General features: G+C 45.8%; 1 protein-coding gene across 1 annotated transcript in view; it reads left to right on the forward strand.

Annotated features, from left to right (window-relative positions):
• KMT2D (lysine methyltransferase 2D) overlaps nucleotides 1-24387 on the forward strand; it is a 3358270-nt gene that overhangs the window by 1536499 nt on the left and 1797384 nt on the right. Inside the window, exon 16 of the mRNA XM_044082193.1 lies at nucleotides 13771-13875. Coding sequence (XP_043938128.1) covers nucleotides 13771-13875 — 105 coding nt within the window. The remainder of the gene's footprint in view (nucleotides 1-13770; nucleotides 13876-24387) is intronic.

Consider the following 24387-nt stretch of genomic DNA (forward strand, 5'->3'; position numbering starts at 1 on the left):
AGACAAATGTGAAAGATTTTGCGCCTGGAACCAAGCTAAAGGCCAAAATACCCTTCAGCTGGACAAACCTCAGATTCTGCAATATTTAACTTGAGATGTTACACAAAAGACTTTCTTTTTCATCTATTAAAATCCATGCCTCAGCTATTTCAGCTCACTACAACACGGATCTTCCCTTATTTTCACATCCACTTCTAAGGCAGCATCTCAGACGGGCCAAAAATATTAGGCCTCCCAGGAGAGCGACAACACCAACTTGGGACCTCAATTTTGTTATGGAAAAACTTGCGCTACCACCTTTTGAGCTAGCTTTCTCAGCTGACTTAAAGTTTATATCATGGAAGACTGCCCTGCTGCTAGCAATTACTTCAGCCAGAAGAGTCTCAGCTACAGGCACTAATGGTAGTAGAGCCTTTCCTCATTTTTCATCAAGACAGAGTTTCTCTACGAACTAACCCCTCTTTTATGCCAAAGGTGGTATCCGGTGTGGCTCTAAATCAAACCATCCATTTACCCACCTTCTTTCCAAATCCACAGAACAAAGGAGAAAGACTCCTGTATTCCTTGGACATTCACAGGCCAACTACGTTACTACTTGGATAAAACTAAGGTTTTTAGAAAATCTGACCAGCTTTTTGTATCCTATGCTACAGCATCACAAGGAAAGGCTATCTCAGAACAGACCATTTCCAAGTGGATAGGACATTGCATACGTTTTTGCTACACCCATCATGGAAAACAAGTTCCTGCTAGCATAAGGCCCCACTCTACCAGGGCAGCAGCTACATCTACAGCCTTCCTCAGGGGGGGGTGTCAACCAAGGATATTCTGGAAGCTGCAACTTGGAGTTCAGTACACACCTTCACCAAACACTATCACTTACCACTTTACTCTGACTAGAGCTGGCTTTGCCACTGCAGTTTTGCAGGGACTTCTAGCCTCCTCTAACCCTGTTTGACTCCACCTCCCATCCTTAGCTTTGGGATTCTACCCAAGTGTGATGACTGCAGCAGGGTAACAAGATGAACATAGTACAGATGTTCATCGTGCATACAGCTGCAGTAATCACAGATGGGGTTCTCTGCCGTCAGGCGGGTCCTCGGTCGGCCGAATTCCAAAGTCTTGGTCCGGCGTCGGTTGTCGTCGCTCTCTTCCCTGATGTCAGTGCGACAGGGGTATATAAGACACAGCCGACGCCATATTCTCCAGTCTTTTTTGCCGCACGGTGCCCGAAGCAGAAGCAGTTCGCAAGTGCAGGTCGGCCAGCTCCTGAATTTACGAAAAATTGGAAACCGAAGTCTTCATTAAAGCTAAAGTACCCCATTGGGGAAATTTTTCTTGCCTCAGACCGATGTCAGAAAAAGTTAACAATTGTATTTCTTGTGGGAAGCAAATACCGCATAAGGATTTCCATTCCCTTTGCATACCTTGTTTAGGCCCAGACCATGACATCTCGGGCTGTTGCTTTTGTGCTACTTTCAATAAGCGCACTATTAAGCGTCGGGCGGAGTTCGCCCAACACTTTTTCGGTAAAGCCTTTGATTATAAAATGTCGTCGGAGACTCCGACTACCGTTTTGTCCAAAAAACGCAAGGACAAAGACCGATATGCGAGGTCCGCGGTCCCCACCGACACCACGCCAAAACCGGCTACACGTGGTCCGGTTCTCAGCGAGACGCCTTTGCAGTCCCTGACTACCAACGACACTTCTTTGGCGGGGTCTTCTGTAACTGAGACCGCAGGTACCTCGGCCCATACCCAGACTACAACCACCGAAGCCACTGTGAGCGTTGAGCCTCCTAATGTGGACAGGTACACTTCCACCCATGGTGTCTTTAGACCCTCATCTTCCTTTTCTATTAAGGCCTTTACTAAGTCCAAATCAGGCAGGCATCCCAAGAGGCCTGTTGCACAGGGCCCATCTCCAGGCCCCATGCCTAAAAAGCAGATGCTTAAAATGGCTGAGGATTTAATTACTCTTCTCAGGGGTTCCCAACCCCCTCCAGACAAGAGACCCAGAGTGGAGGAAGATTCTCCTTCTTCGGATCAGGGCTCCATTTTTTCAGATCATTCTGATGTAGAGGAACACTCTTTCTCCCCTTTTGAAGATTCTGATGCGGAGCAGTCCATTCCCTCTGTATCTCCTCCTGAGGATTTTTCTTTTGGGGAAACCTTGCACACCTTGAGGGAACACTTCCATTGGGAAGGCCAAGACTTTTCTGATTCCAAGAAAAGACTTAGGGAATTTCTTTTGTTACCTCAACACAGACCTCTGGCTATTCCTCCTGTCTTGGATGTACTGGATGATGTTTATTCGGAGGCTTGCCTTAGTCCAGATTCCCTGCCCCAGTCAAGCCTGATAGGTACTACAGAGTTCCTAACTCTCACCAATTTCTGTACAAAAGCCATAATGCTGACCCTGAAACCATTTCTCAAGGCCCCAAGGGAATGAAGGCCTCTACTGCTAAGAATCCACTACCTTCCGAAAGAGAGTCTAGATCCTTAGAAAGGTGGGGGGAAAAGGTATATACCTCGGCCACCCTAGCCATGAGGGCCGTAAATTGTCAGTTTCATATGCTTAAATATCAGAAGTTTCTGTTACCACAATTAAGAAATAAAATGTCTCAACCTGAACAACTAGATTTGAAGGAGTTGCAGGATATGATGCATAGTGCAGAACAAGTGTTTAAACACACCTTACAATGTGGCTATGATGCCCTAGAGGCCTCAAGTAGAGCTGCTGTTACAGGATCAGTTATTCGTAGACATGCATGGCTTAGGGAACAAATCTTGCCTGATCATGTGAAAGCTAAACTATTAGATGCTCCTTTACAAAAGGATGTGCTATTTGGTACTAATGCTGAGGCGATACTACGGAAAATGGAAGAAAAAGCCAAATCTATGCAAACTGTCAAAGCTTTTCTGCAGGTTCAACCACCACGTTTTAGCAGAAATTGGCCTTCTAAAAACTGGTCCTTTCCAGCCACGGACAAGCCCCAAAGAGGTAGATACAGGCACTCAAGGGGCAGAGGACAATCACAAGGATCATATAGAGGCAGGCAATGGCAAACTCCAGCACCAAGAGGTGGCGAAGACAGTGCACTACAATATAGGAAGCAAAACCAATGACTTCCTCCTTTCCACGCCAAGCAAGTCTCAGCTGGCAGCACCTTTGGGAGGAAAGCTGGCATTATTTACAAGAAATTGGCATATTGTCACAACAGACAAATGGATCCTGGACGTTATAGACAGAGGCTACAGATTTCATTTTCACACTCTGCCAAAAACGAGAGGCATGCCAAACCTGCCACACAATCAAAGGGCAGAGGCACAACTACAAATTTCAAAGCTCATAGACATGAAAGCTATTCAAGAGGTACCTACTCACGAACAAGGCCAAGGTTTTTATTCCAGGCTATTTCTGGTACCAAGGAAAGGAACTGACTGGAGACCCATTTTGGACTTATCCATCCTAAACACATTCTTACTCGTACCAAAATTCAAGATGCTCACATTACAGCAGCTTCTTCCCATGCTGGGCAAGGAGTTTTGGCTGGTAACATTGGACCTCAAGGAGGCATACCTGCATGTCCCAATCAGACAAAGTTGCAGAAGATACCTCAGATTTCTTGCAGGTTCAATCCACTATCAATTCTCTGCATTGTCCTTTGGCTTATTTACTGCGCCCAGAGTATTCACGAAATGCCTGGCATCAGTAATTGCCTACTGCAGACTTCAAGTGATACAAATTTACCCTTATTTGGACGACTGCCTGATCCAAGCGGACAGCAAGCACATACTTCTGGATCATCTGGCTTATGCAACACAGTTACTGAACTCTCTGGGATACACAATCAACAAAGAGAAATCCAGACTAACACCAGCTCAGAAAATAATTTTCCTGGGTGCCAACTTGGACACAAACACCCAGATGGCCTATCTTACGCCAGAAAAACAGGGGCAACTAACTCAGTACTTCAAAATGCTAGCAAATTGTACCAGGCTTACTGCAAGGAAAATCCTGCAGGCTCTGGCTTCATGGCATCTTGCATTCTTTTAATCCCATGTGCAAAGTTGCATATGAGGAAACTTCAATGGTACCTAAAAAACCTATGGTCTCAACACAGCCACAGTTTGGAAACAATAATACCAATAATTCCATGTTTGCAAAAGGAATTCCTATGGTGGGCCTAAGCATGTCAAACAAATACAGGTCTCCCATTCTGCAAGCCTCAAGCAAATCAAGTCATCACAACAGACGCCTCAGATTACGCCTGGGGGGCGCACATGACAGACAGGTGCATTCAGGGCAAATGGTCCCAAAAAGAAAAGCACCTTCACATCAATCAAAAAGAAATGCTAGCAGTGATAAATGCAATTACAGCTTTCAAGGACCTCCTGCATCCAGGACAATTATTGATAAGAACAGACAACACCACAGTAATGTGGTACATAAACAAGGAGGAACACATTCATACCCCCTGTGCAGACTAGCCATGACACTTTGGAACTTGGCTCTGGAATGGCAAATCGAACTTCAAGCACAGTACTTGCCAGGTTTGGAAAACACGCTGGCAGACAATCTAAGCAGAAATATGACAGATCCACACAAATGGAAGTTGCATCCTCAAGTGTTTACAAAAATAATCCAAGCGTGGGGGAGGCCAGACATAGATCTCTTCGCCTCCCACAGGAATCATCAATTGTAAAAGTTTTGTTCAAGGACCTTTCATCCAAAGGCCTGGAGAGTGGACACCCTTTCATTCAGTTGGGCAGCATGGACAGTTTACGCTTTCCCACCTCTGCCTCTTCTGCCCAAGGTGCTCTTGAAAGCAAGAACAGACAGACCGAAGATGATATTGATTGCTCCAGACTGGCCGAGGCAACACTGGTATCCACTCCTGAGGAGCCTAACACATACTCCTCCCTGGCCCCTACCTCTAATGCCTCTTCTGTTGACTCAGCACAGCTACAAAACTCTTCACAGCCAGCTGAAAACACTCAATCTAGCTGCATGGAAAATTCCTTAACACCTCATCAGACACTACTCCCCAAAGAGGTGCAGGACATCATTTTGGAGGCCAGAAGGCCATCTACTAGAAAGGCTTACTCCGCAAAATGGAAACGGTTTTGCTCTTGGAATGAGAAAAAAGGCCAGGACCCTAGAAAGCTGAATTTGCCTCGGGTACTACAGTATCTAGCTGAGTTGCTGAACAGTGGACGTTCGTTTTCCTCCATAAAAATCCACGCCTCAGCCATTTCTGCAGAATTCAACACGAATCCACCCTTATTCTCTCACCCACTCTTAAGACAGTTCCTCAGAGGGGCAAAAAATATAAGACCACCAAGTAAGCAACCTGTGTCAGCCTGGGGTCTTAATTACATTTTAGAAAAATTAACATTGCCTCCTTTTGAACCAGCTGCCTCAACAGATTTGCTATATTTGTCCTGGAAAACAGCTTTCCTTCTGGCCATTACCTCAGCTCGTAGGGTTTTGGAACTACAAGCCCTCATGGCTGTGCAGCCTTTTCTCATCTTCCATCAGGACAGGGTTTCCCTTCGAACCAATCCATCATTTATGCCTAAAGTAGTGTCCAGGGTAGCTTTAAATCAAGCCATACACTTACCTACCTTTTACCCTAATCCTCAAAACAAAGGGGAAAGGCTGCTGCACTCCTTAGACATCCATAGACAGCTACGTTACTATTTGGACAGAACAAAGTATTTCAGAAAATCAGAACAACTTTTTGTGTCCTATGCTGTAGGAGCTCAAGGAAAGCCAGTTACCAAACAGACAATTTCAAAATGGATAGGCCACTGCATACGATTTTGTTACTCCTATCATGGAAAATATGTCCCTACAGGCATCAGATCCCACTCCACCAGGGCCACAGCAACCTCTACAGCCTTCCTCAGAGGAGTTCCTACCAAAGATATTTTGGAGGCAGCCACTTTGAGCTCTGTGCATACCTTCACAAAACACTACCATCTGCCTTTATATTCCAAAACTAGAGCAGGCTTTGCCACTGCTGTGTTGCAGGGTGTTCTGGCTCATCCCAGTTCCACCTAGTGCTTACCACCCTGTGCGTAGCTTTGGGATTCTACCCATCTGTGATTACTGCAGCTGTGTATGCACGATGAACATAGTACAGTTTTGTACCTACCATAAATGTAGATGTTCGAGTGCTAATACAGCTGCAGTCCAGGTTTCCCTCCCTCCTTCCCCTCTTGGTAAAGGACTAGTGGCTAACACCTCCTCTTGCAACCTAATTTGGGGTTATCCTTCTATGATGTATTTGCTTGCAACTACTGTTTTTTTTTATTACATTGCATTGCTTGAATATATATATCTATATATATATATATATATATATATATATATATATATATATATATATAAAATTTATGTATTGCCTTCCTTCTGGGGGCACTTGACATCTGGGGCAAGAAAGACTGAAGAATGTGGCGTCGGCTGTGTCTTATATACCCCTGTCACACTGACGTCAGGGAAGAGAGTGACGACAACCGACGCCGGACCAAGACTTTGGATTTCGGCCGACCGAGGACCCGCCTGACGGCAGAGAACCCCATCTGTGATTACTGCAGCTGTATTAGCACTCAAACATCTACATTTATGGTAGGTACAAAACTGTACTTTTTGTACCTACCATAAATGTAGATGTTCGAGTGTATACCCTGCTGCAGTCCAGGTTACCCTCCCTCCATCCCCTCTGACCCAACTAAAACCTTTCAATCCCTTAATATCTGATGCAACCTTTGTGGTGTATTTGCTTATGGCTAGAGGGATGTTTTGTTTGTGATAAACTTTTATTATTGGTACTACCTACTGACCACCTTTTGGGGGGGCACCTGACATCTGGGGCAAGAAAAACTGAAGGAAATGGCATTGGATGCCTTTTGAATATCCCTGGTGCATTGACGTCAGGGAAGAAGCGGCAGCAACCGACGCTGGACCAAGACTTTGGAATTCAGGCCGACTGTGGGCCCGCCTGACAGCAGGATAACCAAAGTGTGATGACTTCAGCAGGGTATACACTCAAACATCTACATTTATGGTAGGTACAAAACTGTACTTTCTCTGCACTGCCCTTTGGCTTATCTATTGCGCCCAGGGTATTCATAAAGTGCCTAGCTCCAGTCTTTGCATTTTGCAGGCAAAAAAATATTCAAATATACCCATACCAGTATGATTGTCTAATTCAGGCAGAAAGCCAGGACATACTTTTGAATCTTCTGGGTTTTGTACAAAGGGTGCTAACTTGTCTGGGCTACACCATAAACGAAAAGAAATCTCACCTAGTACCCTGCCAACAAATTATATTCCTGGGAGCAAGCTTGAATACAGCTTCCCAGATGGCTTTCCTCACGGCAGAGAAACAAATTAATTTGACATCCTACTTCACAAACATGTGGCCACAAAAACCCTGCTTGTCTGCAAGGCAAATACAAGCCTTGGGGTTCATGGCCTCCTGCATTCTTCTAATTCCATATGCAATACTGCATATGAGGAAACTACAGTGGTATCTAAAAAGCCTATGGTGTCAACATGCTCAGGATCTAGAAGCAGTGATTCCTATCACACCTTGTCTACGCCTTGAGTTCCTTTGGTGGGCAGAGGCCTGCCACCAAAACAAAGGATTACCATTCACACTACCCCCTGCCACCCAAACCCTAATAACAGATGGTTTAGACTGTGCATGGGGGACACACCTGGCAGGGAAGTCCATTCAGGGTAAATGGAACCCAAGTCAAATGCACCTGCATATCAATCAAAAAGAAATTTTAGGTGTACAGAATGCTCTGACAGCCTTCAAGGACCACATTCTTCCTGAACAATTATTGGTAAAGACAGACAACACCACTGTTATGTGGTACATAAACAAGTGGGGGGGGGTACACATTCTTGCCCCCTCTACAGACTAGCCATGGCATTGTGGAACACAGCCTTGAGCTACCAAGTGCATCTACAAGCTCAATTCCTGCCAGGAAAACTAAATACACTGGCTGACGGACTAAGCAGATACCTCATGGACCCACACGAGTGGAAACTGGAACCAACGATTTTCAACATGTTGACAAGCAAATGGGGGAGCCCAGATATTGACCTGTTTGCCCCCCCCCCCCCCCCCAGAACTATCAATTGGAAAAATTTTGCACAAGGGCTCTCCACAGACAAGCTTGGAAAGTGGATGCTCTGTCCTTCAGCTGTAAAAACCTATCAGTTTTTGCCTTTCCTCCTCTGCCTCTGCTCTCCAAAATACTACTAAAGATCAAACAAGACAAACCAAGGACAATTTTGATTGCACCAGACTGGCCACGCCAACACTGGGTACCCCCTTTTGCGCAGTGTGTTACTGTTGAGCCTATGGTACCTGCCCTCAGACTCCTACCCTGCTGTCTCAGCAGGAGAACAAGATTCTGCACCCTCAGCTTCAAACACTGAACCTAGCAGCCTGGCTAATTACGTAATCTGTCCTTTACCATCCCTCAGTAAACCAGTGATGGATATCATTTTACAGGAAAGGAAGTGCCTGGAACCAATCTCTAGGGATGAGCACAGCAGTGCCCATTTTACCTCAGATTTTGCAGTACTTAACTGAGATGCTTCACAAAGGCCTGTCTTTTTCCTCAATAAAAATCCACGCCTCCGCCATTTCAGCTCATTATAACATGGAACCTCCCCTCTTCTCTCATCCACTGCTCATGCAGTTCCTCAGAGGGGCCAAAAGTTTAAGACCACCCAGTAGAGCTCTAACTCCAGCCTGGGACCTTACCATTGTTTTCGAGAAGCTCACTCTTCCTCCTTTCGAGCCAGCTGCTACTGCAGATTTCAAATTCCTTTCTTGGAAAACAGCTTTTCTTTTAGCAGTCACTTCAGCAAGAAGGGTATCTGAATTACAGGCCCTTATGGCAGTGGAGCCTTTCATCATCTTTCATGCGGATGGGGTGTCCCTTTGGACCAATCGCTCTTTCATGCCAAAGGTGGTATCCAGGGACAGAGGGCAAGGCTAAGCACCATGGAAAACCTATCCCACAGGGGATCAGACCCCACTCAACCAGGGCTGCATCTACCTCTACAGCTTTTCTCAGGGGCGTACCTACCAGGGACATCCTGGAAGCTGCTACCTGGAGTTCTGTACATAATTTCACCAAGCATTACCATTTGCCAATTTTCTCTAAATCCAGAGCTGGCTTTGCCACTGCAGTCTTGCAGGGCCTTATAGCTGGTCTTAATGCTATCTAAATTCCTCCTCCCATCCTCAGCTTTGGGAATCTACCCAAACGTGATGCCTGCAACAGTGAAATACGAAGAACTTAGTACAGTTGTGTACACTTACCGTAAATGTAGATGTTCGAGTGTATTCACTGTTGCAGTCCTGGTTACCCTCCCTCCAGGCCCCGATTTCTTTTGGCTATACATCTTCTCTCCTTTACTATGCTTAAAAGCTTTTTGGTGTATTTGCTTTTTTGTTGGAGGTATAACCTTGTATTTTTGTAGATTTAATTGCTTCCCATTAGGGGGAACCTGACATCTGGGGCAAGAAAAACTGATGTAATGACGTCGGCTGCATGTTTTATACCCCTGACGACCTGAAGTCACAGAAGAAGAGACAGCAACTGACTCAGGACCCAAGACTTTGTTAATCAGGCTGACTCAGGCTTAATGCAAGCAGATAACCCAAATGTGATGACTGCAACAGTGAATACACTTGAACATCTACATTTATGGTAAGTGTATACAACTGTACTTTCATTTTCACAGATGCATCAGACCTAGGGTGGGCAGCCATCTGCAAGGATTTCAAGGTTCAGGAAACTTGGAATCCTGCCCTTCAAAAGAAACACATCAGAGTCAGGGAGATGACTGCAGTTCTCTTAGCCCTTGAGGCTTTTCTTCCTACCCTTCATCTGGGTCCCCTTTTAATACTCACAGACAACACCACAGTCATGTGGTACCTCAACAAACAAGGAGGAACCAATGCTTACCTCCTTTGTGTAATGACTCTACAAATCTGTGACCTTGCCTCCAGGCACAACCTGTCCCTGCAGGCCTCATACATCCCTACTCAGGGCAACAAACAGGCAGATCATCTCGGTAGAACATCATCTCTACAGCACGAGTGGATGCTGAACAGGGAAACCTTTATAGACATTGTCCACTGGTGGGGCACTGCTCAAGTGGATCTGTTTTCCTCCCCCCAGAACAGATAATTGATCAATTTCTTCATCAAGGGTCACTCTCACTAGCCTGGAGAGTAGATGCCTTCATCATTTGGAAGGGACTGTTTCGTTACACTTCCCCCATTCCCTCTAATCCAAAGGTCCTACTGAAAATCAGGAAGGACAAACCAAAAATCTTATTGGTGATCCCCTACTGGCCAAGGCAGCAATGGTTCCCCCTACTTCACTCAGCCAAGGGCAATCCCCACAAGGTGGACTTTCTCGCACAACAAAAGGGAACCCTAATCCATCCTCAACTACATATGTTAGCACTAACACTCTGGGTGATAAACTTCTAATCCCTTTTAGACACCAGTATTCAGAGGACATGCTTACAATCCTGAGGGAGGCTAGAAAACCTACTACTAAAAAAATCATACTAATCAAAATGGGAGAGATTCTCAAAATGTTGTCTACATAAGGATAGGCATCCCAGACAGGCTGACCCTTCCTCTAGTTCTTGCATGTGCGTGAACTCACTAAGGATGGCCTTTCTTAATCCTCAGTGAAAGTACATCTTTCAGCCATATCTTCCTTCCTGCCTCTAGACCCCCTTTACAATCCAGGCTAGATGTTCAACTTTTCCTTTTCAGACCACCTAGAAAACCCATCCCGCCACCCTGGAACCTAAACTTTGTCCTGGAAAAATAACACTCGTCCCCTTTGAACTGGCTAGCAATGCTGCTTTACAACTATGTACATGGAAAACTGTACTGTTGGTGGCCATGATTTCTGCTAGGAGAGTGTCACAGTTGCAGGCTCTCATGGCCTGCCCCCCACTACACTGTTTTCCACAAGGACAGGATGGCTTTGTGCACTAACGCTGCCTAAAGTGGTAAACGAGGTGTCCTTAAATCAATTTATTCACCTGCCTACCTTCTTCACCTGTCCAGCTAACAAGACTGAGAGGATTCTCCATTCCTTGGATGTGCACAGATAACTTAGATTTTACCTAGACAAAACTAAGCCCTTAAGAAAATCTGATCAACTTTTTGTCTCCTTCCACCCCAGGGCTATGGGCAAGGCAGTTTCCAAGCAAACTATTTCAGGTTGGATCAGAAAATCCATTACTTTCTGCTACTCGCACCATGGCAAACCTGTACCCCATGGGGTGAGAGCTCGTTCCACCAGAAGTATGGCTATTTCCAAAGCCTTCCTCAAAGGACTGGACACAGCTTCCATTTTAGAAGCTGCCCACCTGGTCCACTATCCACAACTTCACCAAACACTACAAATTAGTTCACGTCTCCAGAGCCAGGACAGGCTTTCCTAGAACAATCTTGCAGGGGTTTCTGGAATCTTCCACTTGTACCGCCACCTTTTCCCTCTAACTGTGGTACTCTCCCACAGTAAGAATGCTGCAACATAGGAATAGAAGGACATAGAATAGTTGTATAAAATCTTACCATAACCATAGATGTCCTCCTCTTCCATGTTGCCAGTATTCCATCCCTCCCATCTTCCCACTTCATTATGTGTGGACTACTAACCTAGCTCCTGGCTATTAGGAAGCTCTACCCTTCTCCAAGAGCAACTAGCCAGCATATGACACTTGACACTTCTAGATGACAATCACTTATTTCTCTCTCTGACTGTCTGGCCTTCAAGTTCTGAGGTCTATGCGTGCAGACATCACATTTAAGGTCCCTGGTTTATGGCCCTACGTGTGATGCCCCACGCACCTACAGCAACCAGGCTTAAGCTTTTGTATAGGAGCTGACGTGTGGTTGCCTGAGGCGGGAAGTCCCACAGTAAGAATACTGCAACATGGAAGAGAAGGACATTTATGGTTATGGTAAGATTTTTCATAATTATTCTTTCTTACCCTAAATGCCCTCATGGGAGCATATATCTTTGCTTTATTGGAAAACGTCTTTTTGCATGAGGGGTACAGCTGATGAGTAGAAGTAGTGGGAAATAATGGAAAGTTTGAGAATCCTTAGTAAAAATGTTAGTAGCAGGTTTTAGTATTACTTGTCTCTAAAATATGTTTTACACAGTTTGCAAGAAATTCCTGCTGAAATGTAAAGAAATAGCTGAGAACATGGCCTGTTTCATGTCTTTGTTTCTTTTCTTCACTCAGCGTAAGTGTATAGTAGTATTTACTGGCTTGTAAAGCTCAGCAAGTAAATTAAGATTCTGCCCGTGGTTGTCAGTTAAGTTCTTAGTATAGAGTGAAACCTGTTATATCAGCATTAAAAAATGTAAGCTAGTTTGGGCTGTAATTTCCTGCATTTGTATTTATGTTTCGTAGTATTGCAAGGTGCATATTTAAGTAAATGATATAGCTTCAGTTTGTCAGTTATTTCATTAAGTTATGCATCTCGGGTTTCTAAAACAGCTGTGAGACTACCTCAGCAGATAGTTTTCATCTGGCATAGGATTTCTACCTAGATTCACTTGTACTACTATCAGTTTTACATTGCTTAAAGATGTATATACATTTATACATTTTGGATGCTGGTCAGTTTTTATATCTTGACTGCATTTAACCCACGTAGGCTACTTCGGCAGTGATCTCTTCAAACATCTGTAAAGGTTTACACATTTTTTTTTAATCCTTAACTTTCTGGCTGTCTCACTGCATTGTCTTTCATATACCTTGTGAAAGATACAGGTTTGTATATGGCATCAGTATTGACTGATATTGTTTTCCCCGAAGAACCTAAGAGTTTGTAATGTGTACTTTTCCCAGCTTTACCAAGCAGTATGAGGTAAAAGTTTATTTTGCAGAAAATGAGATGTTAATTTGCATGGTACCTTACATCTTGTAGCTCCAGCTATCACGGTTGACCCTTTACTGCTTGGAAACCTGCTTGGATATTGAGATGTACTGTTAAGCTGATACTATTTCCAGAAATGATGAATGCATTTGTGTAAGGTTTGCTGTAAGAGTAGGTCTTGGAGAGGAGGTTACTGTAACAAAGTTCACTTCAATATTTGGGATCTGTATGTCCTTGCTCTACTAATTTGTAAAATTGCTTCTGTTTTTCAGTTTATGCTGTATGCTTGTAGTGTGGGATATAATAATGATATGCTTACTGTCAGTCTTGTTTCATGTTCTCCTTTATACAAAGTTGCACATTTCTTCTAGGTGTTTTTTTATTCACTGAACCTTAAGTCGTGATCAGTACTGGAATTTTTGTCATAAGCATACTTCCATGTGGCAGATTCAGGCTCAAAGAACTCATGAAGGTGAACAGCAGTGAGGGATTGTATAAGGGAGTCCGTTGTCATGAGTGTCAGTAGTTTCCATGGTATGTGACCTACTCTGAGAAAATTCTGTACAGGATACTGAAGAATGAGTAAGGCCAAGTGTTACAATTGATGACTACTGGGGGACACCTCCTTGGAAATATGCTGTAGTTTTCTTCTTGCGCAGTTGTACTTCATGGGGTGTAGACTAACACGACTCTCTTTTCGCAAACATTTTTGTGTGGTACTGAGCTTTTGTTCACTGTTTTATCATGTTTTTAATGTTCATAAAATAAAGCTGTGCGTGGTTAATAATCTCCTTTTGTTTCCTAGGATATGTGTGTTGTTTGTGGTAGTTTTGGTCGAGGACTAGAGGGACATCTCCTTGCATGTGCACAGTGTGCTCAGTGCTACCATCCCTATTGTGTGAATAGTAAGGTAAGCTGCTGTTTGAAATGCATTCATCTGGGTGGAGGCTGATTGCAGTACTGAATTTGATATTTCTTGTTTATATGTGATATAGATACTTCCTGAGTATTTGTAACATGAAATATGCTATTAACCACAGTTTATGGTAAAATTCCTTGCTTTTACTGTGTCTTTCTGTTAGACATCGAAGAGACTGTAGATGGCACAAAGGTTTGTAGCTTTATGTTCATGTCGGAGACTTTCTTTTACTGATGTTCTTCGTGTTTCACTGTTGCAGTCATCACATTTGGGGGTTATCTGCTTGCAATAGCCCTCAGTCGCCCTGATTATCAAAGTCTTGGGTCTTGCTTTCTCATCTTCCATGACGTCAGGTAGTCAGGGGTATAAAGCATGCAGCCGACACCATTACACCAGTCTTTCTTGCTGTGCAATCCCCAAAGCAGAAGCAGTTCGCAAGTGCCAGTTGGCAGACTCCTGAAATTTTCGTTTTCGTGTTTCAGAACCAAAGTCTTCAACTAAGCTAAGTACCCCGTTGGGGAAACTTTTTCTTGCTCTAAACCGATGTCAGTAAAAGTCAATAATTGTATTTCTTGTGGAAAGCAAATACCTCATAAAGATTTTCATTCGTAACTATATTCCTTGCCTAGGTCCTGATCACGATGTACCTCGCTGTCGGTTTTGTGCCTTATTTAAACAACAAACTATCCGTCGTCAGTATATTTATGCTTCTACGTATTTTGGTACTCTGTTTAATTACCAAGATATGGCTTCGTTAAGCCACCAGACTACCGACATTCTGAAAAAACGTAAAGATAAAGAGAGACAGACCGCATAGGTCTAAAGCTGCCGATGACCCTTCTAAACTAGTCGCCAGTTTGCCGGTACTCATTGATGCGCTTTCGCAGCCCCTGATACCCGCTACTTCAGATTCGCAGGCCTCTACTGAGACCCATTTGGAGCCCGGTATGCCGCGAGATACTTCAACTGTGGAACCTGCAGATGTCTCTACCTTGGATGGGTCTGGAGCCGCTGTGCAGGCACTGGCTTCCGAGGGGTGTATTCAGGCCTACTGACTTGCATATTAAACGGACGCCATCTTCTTCAAGGCCTAAAACTCGATCCATGCCTAGAAAACCGACGCCCAGACCACATGGTCAGGCCTCTATGCCTAAAAAACAAATGATAAGAATGGCTAAAGACCTTACTACTTTTATCAGCGGAAGCCAACCTTCCCCTTTTAGGAGATCTAGGACTGAGTTTGTTTGATTCTTCTGATCAGGATTCTTAAATTTCTGCTTCCTTTGAGGACCAAGGTTTACCCTTATCTACCTATGCAGATTCTGATGCAGAGGACTCTATTCCTTCTGCTTCCCCTCCAGAGGATTTTTCTTTTGGTGAAACCTTGCATACTCTTAGGAAGCATTTTCACTGGGAAAGCTAAGATTTCTCTGACTCTAAAAAGAGACTTGGGGATTTGATGTGCCCCAACACAGACCTTTAGCTATTCCCCTGTACTGGACATTGTTGATGATGCCTTTTTGGAATCTAGCTTGGCCCCTGACTCTCTACCTCTTGCTCCCAGAAAACCTGACCGATATTACAGGGTTCCTGACTCTCTCAAGTTCCTTTTTAAACCAAGACCCGCCTGTTTGGCAACAGAGCAGTAGTAGTACTTAAAAAGATGGAGAAAAAAGCTAAATCTATGCAAACTGTTAAAGATTTCCTGCAAGTACAGTCTCCCAGATTTAGTAGGCATTGGCCCTCTAAAAATTGGTCCTTTCCTGCCTCTTCCAGGCCTTTTCATTCCAAACCCAGAATCAGCAGAACATCCAGGCTTCAATCCCAAGGTACTCACAGGGCTAAGCAGTTGGGGGGGCTCCCACTTCCAAAGCAGGGAGTGGTAAGACTCCCCCCTATGGTAAACTGTCTCAATGATTTAACTTTAAATCTTCCAAGTCTTGCACAACTGACTGTTCCCTTAGGGGGAAAGATTGCCCGGCAGGCAAAAATTTGGGAACTCATTGCCCAGGACAAATGGGTTTTAAATATAGTTTCCCAAGGATACAGATTCTACTTTCTCTCCTTACCAACCTCAAACGGTTGGCCAGACCTGTCCCCAAATCAGTGGGTGGAGGCTCAAAAGCAAATACTTGCTCTGTTAAGCATCAGGGCTATTCAACCTGTTCCAGAAGAGGAACGGGGACAATTTTTCTACTCAAGAATTTTCCTGGTGCCCAGAAAAAATAACTGGCGTCCTATACGGGACCTCTCTATCCTAAACACATTTTTGGTGATTCCAAAATTCAAGATGCTAACTCTTCACCAACTGCTTCCTGTGTTAGGCAAAGATGCCTGGTTGGCAACACTGGATTTAAAGGAAGCTTACCTGCACATCCCAATAAGGGAATCCTGCAGAAAATACCTACGCTTCAAAGCAGGCTGCAGGCAGTATCAGTTCTCTGCACTGACCTTTGGCTTATCTACTGTGCCCAGGGTATTCACAAAGTGCCTAGCTCCAGTCATTGCATTTTGCAGGCAAAGAAACATTCAAATTTACCCATACCTGAATGATTGTCTAATTCAGGCAGAAAGCTAGGGCATACTATTGAATCATCTGGCAATTTGTACAGAAATTGCTAACTTCTCTGGTGTACACCATAAATGAAAAGAAATCACATCTTGTACCCTGCCAATAAATTGTATTCCTGGGAGCAAGCTTGAATACAACTTCCCAGGTGGTCTACCTCACGCCAGAGAAACAAGTTCATTTGGCAGCCTACTTCAAACTACTGGCCACAAAGACCCAGCTATCTACAAGGAAAATACTGCAAGCCCTGGGGTTCATGGCCTCTTGCATTCTACTAATTCCATATGCAAGACTGTATATGAGGAAATTACAGTGGTATCTAAAAAGCCTGTGGTGTCAGCATTCTCAGGATCTAGAATCAATGATGTTAAGTTGTCTATCTTGCCTTCATTCTTGCTGGATGGGTTCGGAGCTGATCCTCGGCTCCGACTCGGCCTTTTACTAAAGCTCGAGAGCTGTTTACTGGCTCGAGGCCTCCCCATATCCCACAATGCTAGGTGTCAGATACCCAGATCTCGTTTGCTGCTTCAGCTACGAGGTTACGTTTTTTTACTGGCTCAGGTCGTATTAATCTTTTTTTTTGTCTTTTTCAGCTAAATTTTAACTGTATTTTTCTTAGAGTTAGATTGTCTTTTTTTTTTTTTCTCTATTTGGTATCCCCAGACCAGTATGTCCAAAGATACCAAAGTTTCAGGCTTCAAGAAGTGTGACTCGTGCTGTCAGAAGATCTCTGACAGACTGTCACACTTCTTGCGTTTATTGCTTGAGTCCCCCTACACCTGCAGGACTCCTGTTCAGTCTGTCATGCCTTCAGCCCGAGAGTCCTGCAGGAGCATAGGAACAAGCTTATCTTGAGAGGCCTACTCAAGCCAGAGGGATCCCCAGCGAAGCCTCAGTTGTGGAAATCCTCAAAGCCCGTCAAGCCGTCGGCTCCCAGTTCGGAGCTTTCGCTGGGCAGAGCATCTGCTTCCTCTTCGGCTGGGGCCGACACCTCTAGACCTCTATCGGCTCCGACTTTAATGTCGGAACCGTCATTGGGCTGAAAATGTTCTAGGTCCCCTTCCCTAGAATCGGTTCGCTCGGCTCCGAGGTCACCATTGCTTCAGTCGGAACGGAGCCATAGGTCCCATTCCTCTCGGTCTTCCAGGTTATCCGGCCATGACTTAGGGTGGTCAGTAGACTAATTAAATCGCAGGCCCTGGCCAAGATGTTAACCAGCCCTTCTCAACAGACTGTGGCTATCCCGGTGTCTTTAACAGTTCCTCCTCTGACTCCCCTTTTGTGTTCGGAGCCAGAGCTGGTTGGGGCTCGAATCTTGGAAACATCGGAGCTGATACCACACCTTTTGGCTCCTTCGTCAGCTCCGATCTCTTCATTGGTTCCTTCCTTGGAGGGATCTGGGTGCCAGGACTCCCTCGTCGGCTCCGAGAGGGCGACTGGCATCGGACCCTTGTCCAACCCCGTTCTCCCTCTCGGGCCTTCGGCGCAGGTGAGCTCGGCCCCGACATCGGCCTCGGAGCTGTCCCTCTCGGTGCCGGGAGGGGTTCATGACTCTTCGATGCGGGGACCCTCTGCTCTGCCCGACAGGGGCGCCTTTGAGGTCATGAGGAGTTTGCTGACTCCTGTGTCGGCTCCACGATCGGCCCCTTCGGCTCCTCCCCCCATGATGCTTGCATCGGTCTCTGTCCACCCTCCTGACCCCAAGCGTGGAGAACAGACGCTCCAGGTCGCTCCATTGGGCGTATCTTCCTCTTCCGAGGCTTCCCCTGATCATTCAGAGGAGCCCCCTAGGAAGAGAAAATGTAAGAGGAAACATGTTGTCTCCTCTGAGTCAGTCACGTCTGATACTGACTTGGAGGATTCAGAAGGGTCCCCAAGGTCCCCCTCTGAGGATGTCTCCTTTTCAGACTTCCTAGAGATCCTTAGGCAGAGGGGGAACTGGACTGCCCTTAACCCTTCCGAGGACGAGTCGGTGTACCTGGATGCGTTTGGTTCTTGCCCTTCCACCTCCTGGGTGTCTCCACCTTTCGACCCGCTCATGGAAGTGGTGGCTCGAAAGGCGTGGACAGCCCCGGACACAGTGGAACCAACTCCCCGCAGGCCCATGACGTTCATTACAGCCCCATCCGACAAACAATTTCTGGCAAAAGGTATCCCTGTTGATGCCATGGTGTTGGCAGCAGCCACTAAGAAGGAGTTGGCTGACCCTTCGGTGCCTGTCCATCCACCTAATAAAGAATCTAGGACAGTGGACAGGTACGGGAAGCGGATGTTTTCTTCAGCGACCTTTTCCATACGGTTGCTGAATTATCTGTGCTATTTCACCCGCCTTCAAAGGGATCTTCTTAAGGAACTGGGTGATACCCTTCAGGATCCATCAGCTGCGGGGGCTCAGGATAAGATTAACTCCCAGCTGGTGACCCTTAACTCTATCGTCAACTCCATGCAGCTCATTTCTTATGCAGCCGATGGGGCGAGTAGGGCCGCTGGGGCGAGTAGGGCCGCAGGTACAGGCGTGGCTTTGAAGAAGACATGCCTGGATGCGGTTATGTAACTTTGCTGGCCCCTTCAAGGCGTCCTTCACCAATACCCCCTTCGATGGTTCGGCTCTGTTTGGACCACAGGTGATGGATACCCTTACCAGGTGTGAGCAGGAAGGCAAGACTCTCTCTGCCGTGGGAGTCCGTTTTTCTACTCCCTCTAGACCATACTCTAAATGTCAGAAGAGTGGAAAAATGTGGTTTCGGAAACCCCAGGGAGTTGTGCCTGACACAAGTGGCGAGTTTCCCTCCAGGGGCAGAGGAGGGAACAATAGACGCTGCCCGAGGGGCAGAGGGGGTCCACAAAATCAGGGTAGCCGAGAATCTCTCTGACAAACACTTTCAGCACCCCTGAGGGGCTGCCTGACTGTCCACCTTTGGAGGCAGTTGGGGGAAGATTGTCACTGTACCCAGAAGCCTGGCAACTCCTCACACGAGACAAATGGGTACGGTCTATCATATCCGAGGGTTACAAAATCCCCTTTGTCCACACCCCTGTATAAACAAACAGGTCCCTTCCAGATGTTCCACCCGGTCTAAGGGAACAAGCAGTACTAGAAGTTTCAAAACTGCTAGAAAAAAGGGCCATCCAGCCAGTCCCAGCAGACCAGGAAGGATTTGGGATTTACTCCAAGTTCTTTTTGGTACCAAAAAAGACAGGGGACTGAAGACCCATTTTGGATCTCAGCAGATTAAACAAATCTGTTCAAAGAACGAAGTTCCGGATGGTCACGCTCGAGTCCATTCTACCTTTTTTGGGTCTGGACAATTGGATGTGCTCCATAGACCTTCAGGATGCGTACTACCATATCAAAATGGACAGACGCTCCAGAAGGTTTCTCCGCTTCTGGCTGGGAGCCAGTCACTATCAATTCAGAGCCCTGCCCTTTGATCTCACCACAGCCCCCAGGGTGTTCACCAAATGCATGGCAGTGGTTACGGCTCACCTGAGACGGCGAGGATTCCAGGTGTTTCCATATCTAGATGACTGGCTCCTGACTGCTTCCACCAGGCATCAGCTACTGCGAGCCAGGGATTATACCGTCCAAACTTGCTCCGAGCTAGGTATCTCTCTAAACTTCGAAAAGTCTGCATTGTCGCCTTGTCAATCTATAACCTTTATAAGGCGCAAGATTAAATACAAAAGAGCTGTCAGCAAAACTTCCCTTAGAAAGAGTATCAGACATTCGCCAACATGTTCAGACCTTACTACAATGCAAGAGAATTAAGGTCAGGTTTGTACTGAAACCTTTGGGGTCTCATGGCAGCAGGAATCACATTACTTCCTCTGGCGCGTTTTCCCATGCGAATTCTTCAATGGATGCTTTTTACCCAATGGTTGTTTCAACAGCTTCCGATGTCTCACAACATAATAATCACCCAATCATGCAAAGACCCACCTGTCTTGTTGGATGGTCTCCTCTCTAGTACTTCAAGGCAGACCATTTGTTCTTCCTCCTCCTGTTGCCACGGTGACAATGGATGCCTCCCTGATCGGGTGGGGGGGCATTTTCAGGGCAAGACTGTCTCTAGAGTGCCACCTGCACATAAACGTCTTTGAGATGAGAGGGGTGCTTTTAGCATTGCAAGCTCTTCAGGACTCTCTACCTACCAGGGACCATTGCAATTCAGACAGACAAATATGTCTGTAGTGTGGTACATCAACAAGCAGGGCGGAACCAGGTCCTATCCCTTATGTCGAGAAGCACTCAGACTCCGGCAGTGGGCGATCTCCTCTCAACGGTTTCTGATAGCAATGCACATCCCCGGGAAGTCCAACATCATAGTGGACAGGCTAAGCAGAGCTATTCTCATGCCTCATGAGTGGTCTCTCAATCAGTTAGTAGCAGACAAAATTTTCCGCAGATGGGGTCAACCTTGCTGTGACCTTTTTGCAACCCCTCTCAACTGCAAATGCGACGATTTCTTCACTCTCTTCCCCCACCCCGGCCACTCCCCCAGAGACGCTGTAGTTCACGATTGGCCCCGGGGTCTTCTGTATGCATTCCCTCCTTTTCCCTTAATTCCCAAACTAATTTAGAAAGCAACCCATTCCTGCATCGTCACCTGCTGGAGCAGCCTTGGAATCTGGAATCAGTGCCAGACCTCTTGGTCCATCAGTCGGGTGGGCTGCACCAATCCCTTCAGTCTCTCAACCTCACAGCTTGGTTGCTCCACTTCCAACCTTAGCCAGGCTTCCACATATTTCTCAGCCAGTGCGTGAAGTCATCCTTTCTTTGCACAAATCTACTACCGGGAAGACTTATGCTAGTAAGTGGAAATGTTTCTCTTTCTGGGCGTAGGCTAGAAATATAGACCCCTTTACAGCCCCTGTCCATCACGTTCTAGATTTTTTAGCAGAACTTTTTCGAGCAGGTTCCTCATCTGTCACCATTAAGGTCCAATTGGCTGCTATCGCAAATTTCCACACTGGCCTGTCAGAAACCAGCATCATGTCCCACAAAATATTCTATGGTGTTAGCTCTGCCAAACGAGATCTGGGTATCTGACCGCCTAGCATTGTGGGATATGGGGAGGCCTCGAGCTAGTAAATAGCTCTCTAGCTTTAGTAAAAGGCCGAGTCGGAGCCGAGGATCGGCTCCGAACCCATCCAGCAAGAAAGAAGGCAAGAAGAAGACAACTAACATGGAACGTTATGGTAGGTACATAACTTCTTATTTCCTATCATACCTTGTCTACAGATAGTTCCTTTGGTGGGCAGAAGCCTGCCACCAAAACAAGGGACTGCCATTCACTCTACCCCCTGCCGCCCAATCGATAACAGACGCATCAGACTATGCATGGGGGGCTCACTTGGCAGGGAAGTGCATTCAGGGCAAATGGAACCCAAGTCAAATGCACCTGCATATCAATCAAAAAGAAATGTTAGCTGTACAGAATGCTCTGACAGCCTTCAAGGACCACATTCTTCCAGGACATTTAGTGGTAAAGACGAACAACACCAGTGTTACGTTGTACATAAACAAGCAGGGGGGAACCCACTCATACTCTCTCTGTAGACTAGCCATGGCTCTGTGGAACACAGCTTTGAGGTACCAAGTGCATCTATAGGCTCAGTTCCTGCCAGGAAAGCTAAATACACTGGCAGATGGACTAAGCAGAAATCTCATGGACCCACACGAGTGGAAAGTGGAACAAAAGATATTCAACATGTTGAGAAACAAATGGGGAGCCCACAGATAGACCTGTTTGCCTCCCTCCAGATTTACCAATTGGACAAATTCTGCACAAGGACTCCCCACAAACAAGCTTGGAAAGTGGATGCGCTGTCCTTCTCCTGGAAAAACCTATCTGTTTATGCCTTTCCCCTTCTGCCTCTCCTCTTCAAGGTACTCCTAAAGATCAAACAGGACGAACCAAGGACAATACTGATAGCACCAGACTGGCCACGCCAACACTGGGTACCCCCTTTTGTGCAGTGTCACTCCTGGCTCCATGGCACCTGCCTCAGACTCCTGCCCTGCTGTCACAGCAGGAGGGCCAGATTCTGCACCCACAGCTTCAAACCCTGAACCCGACAGCCTGGCTTTAACTACCTGATCTCTCCATTACCATCCCTCAGTAAGCAAGTGATGGATGTCATTCTGGAGGCAAGGAGGTCTAGTACTAGAAAATCCTATGCTGAAAAATGGAAAATATTTTGTTCCTGGAACCAAACTCGTGATGGGCACAGCAGCACCCAATTTACCTCAGATTCTTCAATACGTAACTGAGATGCTTCACAAGGACCTTTCCTTTTCCTCCATCAAAATTCATGCCTCAGCCATTTCAGCTCATTACAACACAGAACCACCCCTCTTCTCTCATCCACTGCTGAAGCAGTTTCTCAGAGGGGCCAAAAACTTAAGACCACCCAGGAGATCCCCTACTCCAGCCTGGGACTTAACTTTGTATTGGAAAAAACTCACTCTGCCTCCTTTGAGCCAGCTGCAAATGCAGAGTTTAAATTCCTTACTTGGAAAATAGCCTTCCTTTTAGCCATCACTTCTGCAAGAAGGGTGTCTGAATTATAGGCCCTCATGGCAGTGGAGCCTTTCATCATCTTTCATGTGGACAAGGTGTCCCTCAGGACCAATCCCTCCTTCGTGCCCAAGGTGATATCCAGCGTGGCCCTTAATCTGTCCATTCATTTGCCAGCCTTCTTTTCTAATCCACATAACAAAGGGGAACAAATACTGCACTCCTTGGACGTGCACAGACTTGGACAGGACTTAAACCTCTCTGGAAGTCTGAATAGCTGCTGGTTGCATTTGCTGCAGGGACAGACGGGAAGGCCATTTCAAAGCAAACCATTTCTAAATGGATAGGCTGTTGCATCCATTTCTGCTATATGCACCATGGAAAAACCTACCCCACAGGGGATAAGACCACATTCAACCAGGGCTGCATCTACCTCTACAGCCTTTCTCAGAGGTGTCCCTACCAGAGATATTCTAGAAGCTGCTATCTGGAGTTCTGTATATGCCTTCACCAAGCATTACAATTTGCCAATTTCTTCTAAATCCAGAGCTGGCTTTGCCACTGCAGTCTTGCAGGGCCCTTATAGCTGGTCCTAATGGCATCGAATTACCTCCTCCCATCCTTAGCTTTGGGAATCTACCCAAATGTGGTGACGGCAACAGTGAAACACGAAGAACATAGTACAGTTGTGTACAATTACCATAAATGTAGATGTTCGAGTCTATTCACTGTTGCAGTCCTAGTTATCCTCCCTCCAGCCCCCTGACTTCTATTTGGCTATACCTCTTTTCTTGTTTACTATGCTTAAAGCTTTTTGGTGTATTTGCTTTTTTGTTGGAGGTGTAACCTTGTATATATAATTGCTTCCCGTTATGGGGCACCTGACATCTGGGGTAAGAAAAACTGATGTAATGGCATTTGGCTGCATGCTTTATATACCCCTGACGTCATGGAAGATGAGACAGCAACCGTCACAGGACCCAAGACTTTGATAATCAGGCCGACTGAGGCTACTGCAAGCAGATAACCCCCAAATACTATGACTGCAGCAGTGAATGTACTCAAACATCTACATTTTTATGGTAAGTGTACACAACGGTACTTTTTGTCCAGTTTAAAAACTTTTGGGCATTGGCAGAGAGGACGTGAACCCAGCTTAGCTACCTTGTGTACCTTTTATTTTAGAGTGCCTGACCATCTTTTTTTTTAACTTTTTTACTCCAGTTCTGTTGCTGTAGAATGCTTTTAGCCTGGTTAATAAATTAAGGCTTTAGTTCCTCTCTAGCATTTTCACTAGTATACACTGGTTCAGATGCATTTTTATGATGTCCTTCAAGGATGCATCTGCAGTCCTTACAAATGGGTTGTCCTGTCGTCAGGCAGTCCTTCGGTCGGCCGGATTCCAAAGTCCGG

Source organism: Protopterus annectens, chromosome 9.part0 (genome assembly GCF_019279795.1).
Source record: "Protopterus annectens isolate FY-2018-M chromosome 9.part0, PAN1.0, whole genome shotgun sequence".
NCBI lineage: Eukaryota > Metazoa > Chordata > Ceratodontiformes > Protopteridae > Protopterus > Protopterus annectens.